This window comes from Mus caroli, chromosome 9 (assembly GCF_900094665.2).
Source record: "Mus caroli chromosome 9, CAROLI_EIJ_v1.1, whole genome shotgun sequence".
Taxonomy (NCBI): domain Eukaryota; kingdom Metazoa; phylum Chordata; class Mammalia; order Rodentia; family Muridae; genus Mus; species Mus caroli.
The window spans coordinates 106,875,905-106,894,268 of record NC_034578.1 but is presented as its reverse complement, the minus strand read 5'-3'; the positions used below and the strand labels follow the sequence as shown (position 1 = coordinate 106,894,268).

At 43.7% G+C, this 18,364-nt stretch overlaps 1 protein-coding gene across 3 annotated transcripts in view; it reads left to right on the top strand.

Moving 5' to 3' along the window:
- Stac (SH3 and cysteine rich domain) overlaps positions 1 to 18,364 on the top strand; it is a 123,460-nt gene that overhangs the window by 72,512 nt on the left and 32,584 nt on the right. For 2 of the 3 annotated variants that reach the window (XM_021172830.1, XM_021172828.1), the window contains 4 exons: positions 9,813 to 9,913; positions 11,324 to 11,405; positions 12,417 to 12,532; positions 13,979 to 14,057. In XM_021172830.1, coding sequence (XP_021028489.1) covers positions 9,854 to 9,913; positions 11,324 to 11,405; positions 12,417 to 12,532; positions 13,979 to 14,057 — 337 coding nt within the window. In that variant the 5' untranslated portion in view covers positions 9,813 to 9,853. The remainder of the gene's footprint in view (positions 1 to 9,812; positions 9,914 to 11,323; positions 11,406 to 12,416; positions 12,533 to 13,978; positions 14,058 to 18,364) is intronic. The other variant, XM_021172829.2, reaches the window with a different exon arrangement.

Genomic DNA, 18,364 nt, shown 5'->3' with positions numbered 1-18,364 from the left:
ATAGATAGATAGATAGATAGATAGATAGATAGATAGATGATAGATACACATACATGCATACAAACATATATATATACATATGTACATACATGATAGATACATAGATGATAGATGCACACATACATGCACATGTAGATACATAAATATATAGACAGATGATAGATAGATAGATAGATAGATAGATAGATAGATAGATAGATAGATAGATAGATAGATAGATAGATAGATAAAGTGATTCTGTACATGACAGAAAACCTACAGTATTGACTGAGTTCCTAGTCTGGCTTCTTTTGCTTCTGTAGTGATCTCCAGTCCTATCCATTTTCCTGATGTTCCCACCAGAAGGTTAGAGTGTTCTCTGCTAGAGAACAAGATCTGCTGACTCCTGATGCAGGGATTTGGGAAGTACTAAGTGTTGCCTGCTTTCCTCTTGGCAAATACATCTTACTCCACTGCCCCCAAACCATGATTGGCACATAGCACATTCGATACCACAAAGGGTTCTCATGCTAGTTAGAAGGTTGGAGCTATCAGTGGCAGCTCCCTGTGGGAGGGATTCTTCCCAGGGTAAGGAGAGGAAACTGTTTCTGCCACTGTCCCTCCTAAGGACTCCAGAAGAGCCCAAGATGCAGGGTTCTCTCCAGGGTAGCCTCTGTCTTCCCCACTTTCATATCACCAGCCTGACAAGGGAATACCTTGCCATCCCAGCTGTCATTCAGCATATTTGAGATGTTTCTGCGGTGCTGTTTCCTGACCTGATCTAAGCATGAGGTTCCACACCGAGTTGCCCATTTTCTGTCCTGCCAGTGAAAGCATGCTTGTTTATCTTGAATTGATTTGTGGTCCGATTTATTTTGTTTTCTCTTTAGTAGCTTTTGTCCTCTTTGACCAGCTTGGGTGTGGCCCTTTGATGCCGCTACTTGGAAGACTCTCCAGAAGGCCAAACTTATGACATCCATAGAGTCCTCGTGTGTATTTGGCCACAACTCTTAAGAATGGTTAGCAAGATGAATCGCCCCAAGTAGTCAGAGGATTTTCAACAGAGAATTTCTCCTACAAATACTAAATAAAATATTTTATGTAGAAACAAATATTATCTAGATAAAAATATTCATATGCTTGATAAGTGTGGCTCACTTCGCTCTGCAGTGAATTCTATAAACAATCCATTTCACTGATGCTTTATGACATATTCATGTGAGGATGCACTTCAGGCTAGCTTTCTAGAAGAGGTCCTTCTTTTTAAAAGATTTGTTTTATGTCTAAGAGTGCTTTGCCTGTACTAATGCGTACCATGTGCATGCCTAGTGCCCACAGAGGCCAGAAGGGCTCTTTGCATTCCCTAAAAGTGGCATTACAACCAGTTGTGAGCCATCACTTGGGTGCTGGGAACTGAAGGGGGTCCTCTGCAGGAGCAGAAAGCACTCTTAACAGCTGAGCCACCTCTCCAACCCACTGAGACTAACACAGGACAGAATGACACATGCAGACATGTGCTAAATCATGGTCATGTCCTTGGGTTTGATGTAGCTGGCTCAGATTTAAGGAACCTGAAGTGGTGACCCCAGAGTCAGTCACTGCTCAGGAGGGGAAGCTCTCATTCATGGTTAGTCTTTGCTAATTTGTGGGTTCTTCTTTTTCCCACCCTTTATCCCCCCAGTTTCACCCCATCACACTAGATAGGGAAAAAAGAAGGATAGAGAAGAGAGAGATCTCTGAATCTAATTCTTTTCTTCTTGTCTCTTCTTTGACCACAGCTACTACCAAACTGTAACCAACCTCCCTAAATGAGCAACAGCCACTAGCCCTGCCTCTTGGGTCCCTCAAATTCATAGGCTTTCTGAAGAGTTCCCAGAATTCCAAACATCACACATTGGCAGAAAATCTCTGCAGCTGGTAAAACCACACCTCTGCTGGAGCACGAGGCAAATCAAAGTCAGCTGCTGCGGCCAGTCCAAAGCATCCCCCTCATCCCTACACCTACCCCTAAAGCTACCCCTTTTCCCTGCATATGAGTAGGCCTTCATGGGTTCCCTCATCATCCAGGAGGTGGTACAGGAGCTCCTGGGCAAAGGGTTGAGTGGGGCAAAGGTGCTGGCTGCTGCTGGCTGGGATTAAAATGAAAGCACATTCTTATAATATTTCTATGTTTTTAAAATAAACCAAAATTCCGGAATTCTCAAAAATGTCACTCCACTAACTCAGAACTGAGTGTTTTGTGAAAGGTCTCAGAGCACAGGACTGCTGTAGAAACCTTTTAATAGTGTAAGGCCAACTCTTTCCACCCTGCCATGCTCTCTTCATAAATTACACGTGTATATATACATGCACACATACCCAGATATGAACATCCAAATATAGCTTATGTGTAGAAGCCATAATATGTTGTTAAACAAAATCCTATTTTTGTACTTCATAGTCTTACAACTCTAGTATTATAAGAATTAACTGAGATCTTTGGAGATGGCTCAGCGAGGAAGAATGAGGTCCTGCATTCAAATCCCCAGTACCTGCAAAGACAACCAGGCAGAGCTGCAAAGACCAACAACCTCAGAGCTAGATGGTGGAGACAGGAAAGTCCCCAGCACCGACTGGACAGCCAGGCTAGCCAAAAGAGCAAGCCTCGGCCCAGTGATAGCTCTGTCTCAAGGTATAAGGGAGAAAGAGACAGAGAAGGGAAGTTTGCCATTCTCCTGCTTCCCATGTATATGCAAGGGGCACTATCCTTCATTGTTTTTGAAAATAAAATAACGAATCCCTGAGTAGACACATGGCATACCTGGGAGTCGTGCAGACATAACAGATAATGCTCTCGCAGCCTTGACTGACAGGAGGTGGAGGATTCCTACCCCCGAGGACTGCTGAGATGACAGCAGCAGCCTTGGGCCATATCCCTGCGTGCACCAGATCTCCACTGATCTTGGAAGCTAAGCAGGGTCGGGCCTGGTTAGAACTTGGATGGGAGACTGCAGAAGGACTAGAAAGCTCCACAGCCAGTGCGTCACATATCCAACATTTGCTCATTCTTTCCAGTGGAGCTACCAGCTACGGCCCGTCCCTGCCTCCTTAGTTAAAATAACAGTTTACATACAAAACACAGGGCTCGTTTATTAATCAAATGAAGTAACCTGCAAGGAATTATTCCTCCCAGTACATGAAAGCCTAATTCTTTGTTAATTCTATTTTTTTTATGACATCAAGATAAGAATTCAAGTTTCTGACTTCTGGTGTAGTGTGTACCCATGTGTGTTTCTGTGCTCACTGACAAACTCTAGTCATTTTTCTTTCCAATTCACCTTTGTCCATCTACCAAGAAACAAAATTATTCTCCCTGGCTTCATCTGGCTTGGTTGACCTCATGTGACTTTAGGATCTTAGAACTGATCTTCATATCATTGTATCAAATACAACTCACACGTGAAGATAATAGAAATGCATCCTGTATTCTGTATGTGTTGTTTGGTAATTATTATAAATATAACTATACTTAGAACTATACATTCTAAGTAATGTACTTTATTTTACTAAGTGAATAAAAAGCAGTTACCCCAGGGATAGCAATTCCAGTTACCCATAATCACCAGTGATCTGAAATATTTTAATGGAAAATTCCATAAGTAAACAAGACACAGGTTAAGTTATACACCCTTCTGACTTAGAGTCCACACTAAGTTCAGGAGTGAAGCATCTTCTCCCCTGCTGCACTGATGCTGTGTAGGTCACCTGCCTAGTTGTCACATGGTCGCCATCTCCATGATCAGCCCAATTGCATCACAGTGCCCATGCTGCTCATCCCATTAGACCTCATCATAAAGGCTTTAGAGCAACTCCCATCACAGGAAGAGGGAGAGACAGAGACAGAGACAAACAGAGAGAGACAAGAAACAGAGAGGGGGAGAGAGATTTTGTAGTCACATAAATTTTACTATGGTATAATGTTATAATTCTTTTTTATTATTAGTTATGGCTGTGGCTTTTACTATTCACAATAATTCATAAATTAACTCTATCATAGGAATTAGTAGGAACAAAAATAGTATATTTAGAATTCTGTACTGCCGTGGTTTTAGCCATAAAGTGGGAATCTCATAACCCTGACACAGGAGGATAAGCTGGTGTATTTATAGATATTCGTGTTTATATATATAGGTTCATACATTTTTGAAGTATTTTTCCCAAGCCAGCTGGCTATTGTGGCACACATCTGTAACGGGCACAGAGGAGGCAGATGAAGAAGGACTGTGGTAGCCTGGATTACATAGCAAGTTTGGAGTCTTGTCTCAAAAGAAAATTTGTCATTGTAAACAAATTTATAAAATTAACATTTAACCATTGTTTGTTGCTAATTCAAATACTATACCATACCCACATTTCTTTCACAAGTGGCTTTTCCCCATTTTCCAACTTATTTCTGTAGTTAAGGGTCCTTGATTTTTAACCCTTGTTTTATCTTTAATTTTGACATTATATTGAGTCTTCCTAATAGTTAAGCAATGCCTTAATGTCAAAATCCTTTCAAAATTGATGTAGACAAACTAAGCACACACCTGTAACCTCAAAATTCAGGATGGAAAGTCAGAAGAATGATAGAGCTAGATCAAGACCAGCCTGAGCTATAGAGCCAGACTTGGTCTCAAAACACACACACACACACACACACACACGAACAAGAGCTGGGATATAGCTTAATGGTAAAGCCTTTGTCAATCATTTGCAAAGCCATAAATTTAATCCCCAGCACTACCAACATAAAAAACACAGGATGGCCAAGTGTAAAATATATATATCTAATACATTTCATTAATGGCATGTCATATTAATCCATCACATGAACAAAAATATCTATTCAGCTAGGAAAAAAATCTTTGTGTATATTTGTGCATGTGGGGAGTGTGGTGTGTATGTATATGTGTGTGTGCTCATATGTGCATTGTGTGCACATGCGTGCATGTATGTGTGTATGTGTTCATGTGCTAGAGTGCTCCTGTGGAGATCAGAGGACCACAGAAGCAGGAATTGGTTCCCTCCTTCTACTGTGTGACTCCTGGATATTGACTCGGCCATCGGACTGAACAGCAAGCTCCTTTGCCCATGGAGGCATCTTGCCCTTCCTCTCATCACCTTTTGACACAATACATGAAAAAAGATCGAGACAGATGGTCTTAAAAGTGCAACAGTGGAAACCAGCTCATGGCAAACTCACTCTGAGAGGCACCAAGAGCCGCCCTTGCTGGGTTGTGACCTTCACAGCCAGAGTCCTCAGTGACAAGCTCTGCTATTTGTACTGATTAATGAGGCCTTTGGTGACTTTCTGTTGTAGATAAGGATTCATCTCTCAGGCCACCAGAACCACACTTGCCTGTCTTCCTTCTGCCCTTTCTGGAACAGCTTTATCGAAACAGTTAAATCATAGTTTTGTGTAGATTTGAAGGTCAGTTTAGGCCCTGTGACTCACCACTGATATTTGCTAATTCAAATGTTTTACTATGATTGCATTTCTCTCCTTTCACATATTTTATTTTCCCTCAAATTAAAAATTGTCCTTTCAAGCCAGGCGTGGTGGCACACGCCTTTAAGCCCAGCACTCAGGAGGCAGAGGCAGAGGCAGAGAGAGGTGGATTTCTGAGTTTGAGGCCAGCCTGGTCTACAGAGTGAGTTCCAGGACAGTCAGGGCTACACAGAGAAACCCTGTCTCAAAAAACAAACAAAAAAAAAGGTCCATTCCACTCCCTTAACTTTCTATACCTCTGTAATTTATAAATCCTCCCACAGTCTTTCAAGTGCTTTTATCTGTTATAAAGTTCTAAGTCGATAAACTTCTTTGCTCCTTTGTTTTATCCTTCAGGTTACCCCAGGTTACCCCCTGACTTCATCTTGCAGCTCCAGCCTGGGCTACTGCACAGTTACATGGGAGACCCCACCTCTCTCCCATGTCTGCTCTACACCATATCTCATGATTTTTAATTTCTTGCCTTATTCTCTCATTTTTCTAAGGCATATTCTACAATAGTTATTTTTAAGAATGAGCACATGGAAAGAATTTTGAAGAAAGATCTAAATTTTAAAGGGTATTTGTATTCTGCCATTACTTATGTTTGTTATTTAGCTGGATATAAAAATCTAGGTTGGAAAGAAAACCCTACATTGGAAATAATTTTCTGCCAGAACTTTGCCATTTGAATGTTTTTAAGGGTCTATGGCCTTGCAGTTTCTAAACTGTCATTGTGGAATTCTGTGTCCATGTCTTTTTTAAATTGTTTACCATGTTCTTCTGTTTGTTAGGTTTTTGGTTTTCCAAGACAGGGTTTCTCTATATAGCCCTGGCTGTCCTGGAACTCACTCTGTAGACCAGGCTGGCCTCAAACTCAGAAATCTGTCTGCCTCTTCCTTCCAAGTGCTGGGATTAAAGGTGTGTGCCACCACTTCCCGGCTTGTTTACCCTGTTTCTATTAACTTTTTATCTTCCAAATAAATATTAAACTCACGTCTACACTTCCTATTGGTGATTTTTAGTTCCTAAAGTATAATTTTACTGGGACTTTGATATGATTAAGTGTGTTGTCCCAATCCAATACTGTTTACTTGAAATCCAGTGACATTCTTGTTTCTAACTATTTAAACCTATGCAATTTTTTAAGATTTTTACATTCATTTATGTTTGTTTATTTGTTTTGTGTATTAGAGGCATGCACCCCTGATTGTATGTAGAGATCAGAGGACAACTGCAAAAGTCAGTTCTCTCCTTTTATGAATTCCAGGGATCAAATTTTTCATGCTGGATAGCAAGTACCTTTGCAGACTGAGCTATGTTAGCAGCCCCTGGGAAGTCCCTTTGTACACACAGCCCTGACTTAGAACACTTCAATTTGGGAATTTTCAATTTTATGATGAGAAATTTGTATAGTCAGTAACATCTGTACTCCGGATTTTGATCATATCCCAGGCTAATTATCAATATAACTATAAAACATTCTCTCATGAAGGTGGGCAGCAGTGAGCCTCAAAGCCTTGGCATTTGCACGCTCCTGGGGGAGCAAGCAGTTCTGTATAGCATATTGTTCTAAGCTACAGTGTGTAGTGGGGTGAGAACTTCAAGTGCACTCCGTGTATTTGTGTGTTGTGCACAACTGCATGCCTGTGAATATCCAGATGCATGGGTGTATACCCACGCCTATGGAGACCAGAGGATGGTCCCTCAGACACAGCCCACCTTCTTGTTTGAGACAGGATTGCTCACCGGCCTGAAGTCTACCAGTTAGGCTAGTGGGAGACCAGAGAACCCCACAGATCCTCGTGTCTCCTCACCAGCACTGAAATCGCAAACACACACCATCACACCTAACTTTCTTTTTCTACGAGGCTTCTGGGGGTTGAACACAGGTCCTCCTGCTTACAAGGCAAGCCCTTGACCATCTTAGCTCTGCCTCCAGCCCCTTCCAGCGCGTTCTGATTCACAGTATTTTTGATTTATGCTTGTAACTTTGCCATAGTTCAAAGGCCATCTCTTTTATGACACCGTTCTGTTAGCCTGTGGGGAGAGCGTTCTCCTTTGAGGGTGAAGGCAGTTAAAGGAATATAAATATCAGTTGCATTTTTCAATTTGAAGAGCCAGTACGGACATATTAAAATTCAAAGCTAGGTTTTTCTTGCTAGTCAAGCATAAGGAGCACATACAACAAGCATTAGTAATGGAAGGGGCACATACAACAAGGCATTAGTAATGGAAGGCGGATGTAGCAGATCGAGGTCCGACCAGACCTTCTCCAAATCTTTCTGGGCTAAACCAGGACGGCTGCAGTGATCCAAATCACCCCTTCCCTGTTCTCTGGAGGTCAGAGTCGGAGCTTTTCCCCTTCAATCACGCTTGTCACTGCACAGTGGAAACGGGGACACCTAACACTGAGTAATCACTGGTGGTCTGACTCATACCACAAGGCAAAGTATGAAAGCAAGTCGGAAAACTGAAGTCAGGGGAAGGAAATGCATAGAGGAAGGAAGAGATGCTATCATTTATAATGACACCATTTCAGAGGCCCGCTCACAGTGGAACAGCTCCTCATTGAAGATCTGCCTCCTGTTCCCATATAGGCACAAATAGCAGGCTCAGAATCGAAATGAAAGGCATTGCCTCCAAGACCAGGCTCTGACAAAATAGCATGCTTTACCTGAATGATAATTCTCGGAAACAAGGAGGGGGGGGGCTTTCTGCCACTGCGTATAAATAATTAACACGGTGTGTGTGCATGTGCGTGAGAGAGAGAGAGAGAGAGAGAGAGAGAGAGAGAGAGAGCAGCTTTCTGTCTTCCCATGTAATGTCAACAGGTTCTTGGTTAAATGGTACTTTCTTAGGGGGCTTTCCAGATGACATCTTCCAGAGGACTTTTAGTTCTTTGCCTACTGTGGAGCTTAACAGTTGCCTTTCCCAGATGAGCTGTGGATCCTAGCATGTCTCTGTTGTATCAGCTGATTAATCCCAAATTCACCTCCACATACATTAAGCAGTCCTGAAAAAAATGGGACGAGATATTAGAGCCAAGCTTAGAAAGAATGAAACAAGGTAGGGTCTTCATTGCCTTGGGACAGATCATCCTTTATACCCTCTAACTTCTTAATTTTAAAATTAAACGATGCAGCTAGAACTTCACATCCTTGTCTAGCTCTTAAATACTTCTACAGTGTTGAAGAATCTGCTCCCATGAAGGACCTCAAATCAGCTACCGTGGCTTCATCACATGCTGTGACTAGTTTATTTAATGTGTCCTGTACAGGGCAAGGCTCACAGCTGCAAACCGCACACACTATCCTTGTTCTCACTGAGCCCCCATCCAGAGGGAGAGGAAGACCAAAGCAAGTTTCCATGTAAATACCTGTGACTAGTTATGATAAATGTTATAAAAGATGATCACGGGTGCTACCTGAAGGAACCTTAGGAGGTCTGGGTTGTAGCTCAGTGACTGAGTAGGTACCTAGCATATGAGGAACCCCAGACTCCATCTCCAGCATGAAGGGGGTAGATAAAAGGAGAGGGTGGAGAATTGAAGAGGTAGAGAAAGAGAAATAAGAGGAGAACAAAATGGAAGCAAAGAGAGGAAAGAGGAAGAGAGGGAGATGAGAGGAAGCAGATGAGAGAGAGGACAGTGGAGGAGGGAAAGGGACAGAAAGAGGAAGAGAGGGGTGATAGGGAGATTGAAGGAATGGGGAAAGAGAAGGAAAATATTTAGACAGGGGAAGGGAAATGCTTGGTATAAATGACAGAGACAATGCATGAAGGGGTCACTAGCCAAGTATCCACAGAACAGCATCCCAGATATATAAAGCAGTGTGTGGAAGGACGTGGAGGGACTAGGGGGCTTATGCACCCAGAGATCTGAAAGAAAGACCTGTGGCTAATGCCTCCTGAGCATGAAGGATATCAGGCTTCCCTCAGTTCACACCACACTTCCCCATAGTGGTGAGACGGGCAAGATGTGGAGACCAGTGTGACTCAGTAAGGATCAGGAGAGAAGAGATGGATGACCTACAAGAAGAGCAAAGATTATGGGTTTTGCTAACTCCAGTTAGGACAAAGAGAGCAAAGGTAGCTCAGATTTGCTAATGTCGTGAACATAAAGGAGATAACAAAAGGAGAATACCTTACAGAAAACGTGGGTTGGGGGAAAACATACATTATTTTAAATTCTTGGCATTTTCAAGTTTCATGAAAAAAATTCTTGGAGAATAAATAACTTGTATCACTTTCTTTCAGTGATTTCAGATCAAACCTCAGGAACGGGCAAGCTGTATCTAACCAAAGTTTGCTGTGTGCCTGACAGGAACACATGCTAAGCACGGACTGCGCTGCGGAGCCTGTAAGATGAGCATCCACCACAAGTGTGCAGATGGCCTGGCGCCCCAGCGGTGCATGGGCAAGTTGGTAAGGGCTGCTGCCAGATGGAGCCCTGGAACTCTCTGCCCAGAGTCCCTGTTCCTGGGAAGCCACAGGAGTGATATAATCCCCATCTCAGGAGTTCTGAAGCATGCTCACAAGCACTGGCCAGCCACTCAGCTTAACTCGCACAGCAGTGGGGCAGAAGTGTGTCAATCTCTGTAACAAAACCAGCACTGGTAAGGAGTCCTGTCCTCAGAAGAGTGTCAGGCGTGTCACTGTGGGACCTTCTCAGCTGTAGCACTTACGTTCTCCCCTCCTGGGTCAATTCAAGTTTTCAAAGTTAGGCATTACAGGAGTCCCCATCATCCGATGCAAACTAGGGTGCTTTGTTCCAGCTGGGTTACCGCTTATTTAATTGGCTGTCAATGGAGTGGGGGTGGAGAGAAGGCTGAAGCTACCCCACCTCCACCGGAATGTACAGAAGTCTGCCTCCTTGTGACAGTCTGGGCACATTCTGCTCAGACCATCTCAGGAGTGTGGTCTCAGTGCACCCCAGAATAGATTTGAAGGCCACTGAACCCAAGTGACTAAAGTATTACACCAAGAATGTCTACCATAGAGATTGTTAAGCTCAGCCCAGGAAAAGAATTCTGTTGACTATTCTGACACTAAAGAAAAGTTCAGGATACGTTAAGTACAATATCTTAACACCAAATGTAATGTCACCAAAGACAGGCTTTCAGGGTAGGGAGCCACTTCTATGCCCAAACCCCATCTCTGGCAATGCCCAGACAAAGATGGGCAGCACTTGCAAGAAGATGTGTGAGGATTTATGGATGCTCACAGGATCCAGGTTACCAGGTTACCTTCCAGCCCTGCCTGGAGCATAGCAAGTCTAGCTTAGAAAGTACATCCAGTGACTCTAGCTTGCAATGTCCCCTTCTCTTAAATTCCTGTCACATCTTTTCCCTTCTCTCTTTCCAAGAGTAGTTCCCACAAGACAAAGAAAAAGCCCACAGGTAATAAGTCAGAAACACAATAGAATGTACGTACACACACACACAGGCTAAGTGGATGTTCCTGGGTGACATTATGAAAATATTCAAGGACCTTGGGCATGCTCTGACATCTACCTTCCCCTATGTAGGGTCTTGATAACTTGAAGTGTCCAAGGTAAGCTGTGGTGAAAAATTGTTAGATGTGTCCTAGGGGTGAGGGGTTTCTGCATATAGGATAGAGTACAAGAGGCAGGGAGCTGGCCTTCTAGATGGAACATTACTTTGTTTCCCTCAATCCATCCCTCTCTCCCTTCTCCCTCTCAGTGGTAAATTATAAAATTAATAGGCTATGTGAGTATGTTAAAGGGAGACAACTGGCTTTACTCTTTGGACTCTTGCTTGTTTTTCTCCATCTCTCTCTGACATTGAGACCTTCTCTCTTCCATTCTCTCCCCAGCCAAAGGGATTTCGGCGTTACTACAGCTCCCCCTTGCTCATTCACGAACAGTTTGGATGCATTAAAGAAGTTATGCCCATTGGTGAGTTGGGACAGTAATGGGCGGTGGGATTTTAACAGCAAAGTCAATGATGACCCTCACCATATACAGATGGACTACAAAGCCTGGATAGCCTGAGATGTCTGTGTAGTGGCTGTTTTAGCTCTACTCATTTTGCTGGAGAGGAAACAGGTTTTTTTCATCATCTCCCTGATGGAGTTTGAAAACTGCTGTCTCAAAAGTAGACATCTCACTTCCCAGACTTTCAGCAACAAGACAATACACTTGTCCTACCATTGGCAGCATCAAAGCAACATGGGGTATGGTACCAGGCAGCTCTGGGGCAGAGTCAGCTCCCCATTTACCAACTGTGTCATTGAACCCCCTGCTGTATACTGTAAGATGGGGCCAGTGGTCAGTATTTTTTACAATTGTGTGTGTATGCTCATGTAGACACACACACACACACACACACACACACACGTTGTTTAATGAAGACCTGAAAGTGCCCACTACAGATATGGTGTAGATATTTTCTTTCATGTTCTCTTTTTAACTGGCTTGTATTTGTTGTTTTAGTTGAATTTTCATTTTGTTTTGTTTTATGTGCATGTAACCTCTACACCTATGGTCTTTTTAGCTGGTTAGATTTTTAAACTCAAAATGATAAACTAAAGACGGCTTCTCATTAGAAACGTAATGTTTCAGGAGGGGGTCATTTCCTGTTCTTTTGAGAACACTTTCGTCCTACTTCAAAATTTTTCCCTCTTTGGTGATCAGAGCTTCTCGCTGTAGGAAACAAACTGGTCCCTGGGAAGCATCTTCAAAGTATAGTGGGAATAATAACGAAAGAGAAAAACCAACCACTCGGGAAGACTTCTGGGACAGAGTTCTAGTTGGACGTATCAAGTTCCCAGAGAGAGCAAGAGCGTTTGATGTGAGCCCTTGCCCATTACAAAAGCGTGAACACGAAGCCCCCTGGCCTGGTTCTCAAGGTGGAGATCTGGCTTCCCAGGTCGGGTGGGCTGAGGCGGGTCTTCTCTTCTTTTGCAGCGTGTGGCAATAAAGTGGACCCCGTGTATGAGGCCCTCCGGTTCGGCACGTCCCTGGCCCAGAGAACGAAGAAGGGCGGCTCAGGCAGTGGTTCTGATTCACCGCCCAGAACCTCGGTAATTGACCTCATTTTCAGTTCTCTGAAGGGTCTGGGTGGGGCCGAAGGAGATGGCTAAGCTGGCTAAGTGCTAGCTAACAGGGCAATCATGAAGACCCAAGTTTGATCCCCCAAAACCCACATAAAAGCCAGGGCAGCTCGCATATCTGTAACTACAGCATTAGGGGAGAGAGACAGCAGGTCCCTCAAATTCATTAGCTCCTCAACCCCAACAAAAAAACCTTCCAATGCCACACAGTTTCTGAAAGGCTTTAATTTCATGTGCATCAGTGTTTTGCCTGAGTGTGTGTCTGTATGAGAGTGTCAGATCCCCTGGAACTGGAGTTGCAGACCGTTGTGAGCTGCTGTGTGGCTTCTGGGGTTTGAACCCAGATCCCCTGGGAGAACAGTCAATGCTCTCAACTGCTGAGCCATCTCTCCAGCTCCAGGAAGCCATCTTTAAACTCCTTCAGGCCTTCCACTGACTTCCAAGAGAAAAAAATCAGCATCATGTTTCATTGTCTACATCAATAAATTCTCAAGAAGGAAAAAAAATGGCAAGTAAAAAAAAGAATGAAAATAACTTTTATGGTTTCCTCAATTTATGCATAACACTGAGGCCAGCTAGGTCTGTCTTCTACTCAGTAATGATGAGTACTAGTGGGTAGTTTGCTGGCACTATAGGGGACAACAAAGAGGAAGGGGATGGGGCTCCCCACCCTAATGAGAACATAGTAGCTGTGTCAGGTATACTTTAATGGTCATTTTGTGTAAACACTAAAAGATTTGATAGTAAAATGAAAGTGTTTGGCTCCAGGGAACCCAGTCCCAAGGCACTTAGAATATTTCTGTGTCACTGTGCATGTTCATATGGGGATATGCACATGTGTGTGCATGCATGTTGAGGCCAAAGGTGAAGGTAAGGCATCTTCCTCTATCATTGTCTATCATCCTCTCCCTGGCTAAGCTCAGGGGATCTGCTTGTCTCAGTGGCCCCCAGCACTGGGCTATAAGCACCTAGGCCTCTGTACCTGGCCTTTATCTAAGTGCTGGGGATTCGAACTCAGGCTCTCATGCTTGTACAACAACCACTTACCCAACTGAGCCTTTTCCCAGTCTCCTATAACTTATCCATTTGAAAACACCTAAACCCTGATGACCTTCTGAAGAGGATGTTAATCTCATTTGAAGTTCAAAAGGTGAGGTCAGCTCATCTACTGGAAGAACCCTAGAAATGGTGTGAAATGTGATTTAAATAGAAACCATGCCAGCGTGTGTGAAGATGTATGGACGGTTGTATGCCCCTTAACCTGTGAATCAATGACAAACCATAATGGCTGAAAGGTCACAAATGTCATACAAATTCCTCTTTAGACCCAGTACTGACATTAAAGTTCTTCTTGGTTGGTCCATGATACAGTGTGGCTCACTGGCTTACTCTATGTTATCTCCTCTCTCCTCCAAGACTTCAGAGCTTGTAGACGTCCCTGAAGAAGCTGATGGGCCAGGAGATGGATCTGACATGAGGACACGGAGCAACAGTGGTGAGTGGGAGACAGTTCTGCAGAAACCAGAGCATGCGTGCAGTCGGGGTCTGCAAGGAGCTGTGTCCATTTCTCTCAGGCTCCCCTCACCCTCCGATAGCTCTGGGATACGACATGGTCAAGAGTTGTGGCCATAAAAATGCTTAGTTGTTGTTCACACCCTTTTATGAATGAGTGTATCCTCCTCTGACTCAGATTAGACCTGAGAACCTGACCACTTAGACCTGACTTTGCACCACATCTACTGCACTGTGAATCAGGTGAGCAAAGGTGCCAGTCAGAGGAGAGGGGACCACAATCCATATCCCAGTCCTTCCAAGAGACCATTAAGATGCAAAATGCACTGCAGGGGATAGGAAATAGCCCAGGACCTAAAATCAATGTCCAGAATCCACAGTAAAAAATAATAATAAATAATAATAAAGTGGGGTGTACTTGAGGAATGACAGCCACACAGAACTGGAGAGAATCATAGCACCATCCTAGTCTAGAACCCGGTGCCTACCAGCTGGATCTAGAGAGCAGCCCTAGAGTTCAACATCTTGAAGATCAAGCCACAAATTTAACTAAATTTTCACATTCGTGTGATGGGCACTCATGGTGAGCCTGACTTTTGTTGGCACCTATGTGTGGACTCTCTTCTCCAGCAGACCCGAGGGCTTCCGCACTGCACATCTGGGCCTCAGCAAGCCTTGCTCTGGGCTTCACGTTGAGACCATGTGACGTAGATGTGCTGAATAGCTGCTCTCTACCTCATGTCTGAAAAGCAAATAATAGCATCACCAGAAGTCCCAATAGGCTAGGCCTGGCCACACTCATCACCAATAAGCTGATTAGATGGATGCATGGTGTCAAAAAGCAGAGTGAAAAAGTGAGAAAAGGAACAGACACGGGAGTCCAGGGTACAGACATGAGGTTTAAAGAGAGGGCAAGGTGGGCTAGAGAGAGTCCTCAGCAGTTAAGAACACTTGCTGCTCTTGAAGAAGACCAGAGTTCAGTTCCCAGCACCAGTCAGGCAGCTCACAACTGCCTGTAGTTCCAGGACCTCCAATGCCCTCTTCTCTTCTCCAAAGGTGCCCAAAGGTTCTCCAAAAGTATGCATGTACGCATACATACATGCACATCCATAAATAAAAATAAAATAAATCTCGGGCTGGTGAGATGGCTCAGTGGGTAAGAGCACCCGACTGCTCTTCCGAAGGTCCAGAGTTCAAATCCCAGCAACCACATGGTGGCTCACAACCATCCGCAACGAGATCTGGCGCCCTCTTCTGGAATGTCTGAAGACAGCTACAGTACTTACATATAATAAATAAATAAAAAAATAAAAAAATAAATAAAATAAAATAAAATAAATCTCTTAATAAAGGGCAAGAGGTATGCCGTATTAAAGACTGTTCCTGGTCAAGCTACAAAGCTGCCCAGCACAGACCCACTATTATCTCTACTTCATCTGCAGTGGTCCAGCATGGTGTTAAGTTGTTAATCTGATGTTTGCAAGGCTACAGCCTCATCTCCATAGATGATTATCCTCCTCTGAGAGGCTTTGCACTTCTTGGAGTTCAGAGTGACTTAGGAGGGAGGGTAAGGACCACTGCTTCCCTCTGAGCTTTAAGCCAACTGCAGATACAAAACCAAGGCAGAGACGCCAGACTCTTACCTTGCCTGTGGGTCTAAGTGGGGGGTCAATGTTTAATAGCAAAAGCAGCTTTTAAGTGCAGTTTCAATATCTATGATTCCAAAAGGCTGCCATGGTCTTTGAATGAGATGATGTAATATCACCCCCACACAGCAAGTCAAGCTTCATCTCCAGCATCAGGCTTCTGTGCTATCTCCAGATACCTACAGCCTACAAAGTCCAGTCTTTGGAATATGGAACTGATATTGGCTGATATCAGGGTTCCTGGGGTACCTTAAGATGGATTACAGATTTGTATGTTTCCAAACAAAGAACTAAGCAGAGACATAGAGTTACAATGGAACCAGAGACCACTTGTTACAAGAAAGGATGGGGAAGCTAGCCAGGACAGAGAGCAAGCTTAGAGCTCAGTGGTCCCCAGTACAGAAAGAGCTGAAGCTTTTCCAACTCCTTTACACAGCATGGTTATCTTGCTCGAGCACTGGTACGTGGTGCTACCTACCATTCCGTTCTTCAGACACCTCAGCATCTTAACTCTCCACCCAAGAGCATGGAGATTTTGTCCAGGGCAGAACAGATTTGAGACAGTTTGCCTGCTCCAGTGGCCAGTTCTGTTTAGCCTTGACCAGGGTTTTCTCAGCCTTCTTTGTGAACTGTTTACATTATTTTTTAGTATGCAGATTTCCTATGGTTTTGGACAAGGCCTTCTGGACCTCATGCTCTGCCCTAGACTCGGGCTTCAGAGCAGGCACCATGAAATTAACAAACACACAGGTTTTCTTCAGTCTGTTCAGCCAGCCACCCACCCACTCGGACTCTTCCCACACCTGTCTCTGCTCAGGAAAAACCCTTCATCCAGTTGATTAGGACAAAGTTTTCAGTGTTATTCTGTCTCCTTTTTCTTCTCACACTCCTGACCCATCAGAAAATTTCCCTGTAGTTCATCAGAACAGCTAGCACATGCTACCACCCCACTCTCTGTCTCAGCCAAACGGGTCTGTTCCATCAGTGCTTAACTTAGTCTGTTAGATTCATCCGTTTGATAGTTAGGATTTCCCTTTACCACAGAGAGCTCTTCTCTCACCAAGTGGTATTAACAGAGTTGCATGTTGCAAACATCTGGACTTGGGAATTGTCTTTGTGAAGACTGATTTCTAGTAACAAATTCATCATATGCTCCTCAAGGCAGAGAGACAGAGACTCCCACTCCCAGGCTACCCGCCCATGGACCAGCAGGCCCTATATCACTTGGGACCTTGTTAGAAATGCAGAATTTCAGGCCACCTAGACTGCTGATTCTTAATTTATGTAAGATCTGTGGTATTTGGGAAATAGGATTAGAGCATTTAATATCTCTCACTCCCAACATACACACAAACATATACATATAGCACATTCTGAAGAGATGAAGAACTCATGCTCAAAGCATAAAGTTGACTATTGTCCATGTATTCCATGTTAAGGAGAAATTCCATAGCCATATTAAAATGAATCTGTGGAACTGGACATGGTAGCACACACCAGAAATCCCAGTGCTCAGGAGGCAAAGACAGGAGGATTACAAATTCAAGGCAAGCCCAAACTACATAAGGAGCCCATCTGAATTTTTCTCTTTAAAGGAAGGAATAAGAAAAAGAGAAGAGAAGTAATAAGAGAAACTCATAGAAAGAGAGATTCCCTTAAGAATTTAGTAAGCTATAAGTTTCCAACAGGCTTTGGATATTTGTAAGTCCTTTGATCAGCAATGGCTTTTTCACAATGACTTAGCAGCCAAAGGGATTAATTAGGTAGCTCTTTGTCCCACTCTTTCGATTGATCTCAGTCCCTCATCCATCCAGTCTCTGAGACAACAAGGAGAAAGCATACTCATGAGCTCCAGCTTCCTTAGAGTCCTCTTGATCATGGCAAGGTGTGGCCTTTCAGAAGTTCTGTCACAGTGCTCACAACTAGTTCTGAGTAAAAGCACACACAAGTCACATACATGTTATATCTCCCAGTCAAATGTCATGCCAGATTTCTTGAGGAATGTCTCTCCAGTCACCTTAGAAGAGGATTCAGTTCATACTAATGTTGCCAATGCTCTTCAACGTAGTCTTGGGCAGGTCTGAATTCTAGCTTCCGGTTTCAGTTCTCCTGGGTCAGGGGAGGTGTTGCCCTCTGCCTTAGGCTTCACTGCTAACAGCTTCACTGGTGGCAAAGCAAGAAGGACATGGAGAAGTAATAGCCAGCTGCCTGTTTCTGCCCAAAATGCCAGAACAGTGTTCTCAGGAGCCTTCGAAAGCTGCATTTCACTATGATCATACTGATCATGGTTTCCTGGAAGAAGAGAGGGGTACCAAACATGAGCAATACACATTCTTAGAACTTTTCTTCCAAAATGACTAAGCCAGTCACATCTACTCAGAGATGTCACAAAGCCCAGTGCTGCCTCAGTTTGAACTTGGTGTAGAACTTTTGCCCAGAAAGAAAATTAAGCAAACTTAAGTTTTAAACATATACTTTTGTCCTTAGTATATATTGTTTCTAGATTGCAAATGTTAAGTGTCACCAATTGGGGAAGGAAACAGAAGAGTTGAATGGGGAAGAGGAGAGAAGACAGGACTGAACAAGACAGGGGAAGATGGGAAAGAGGAGGGCATTAGAGAGAGGAAGGGAGAGGGGGAGGGGA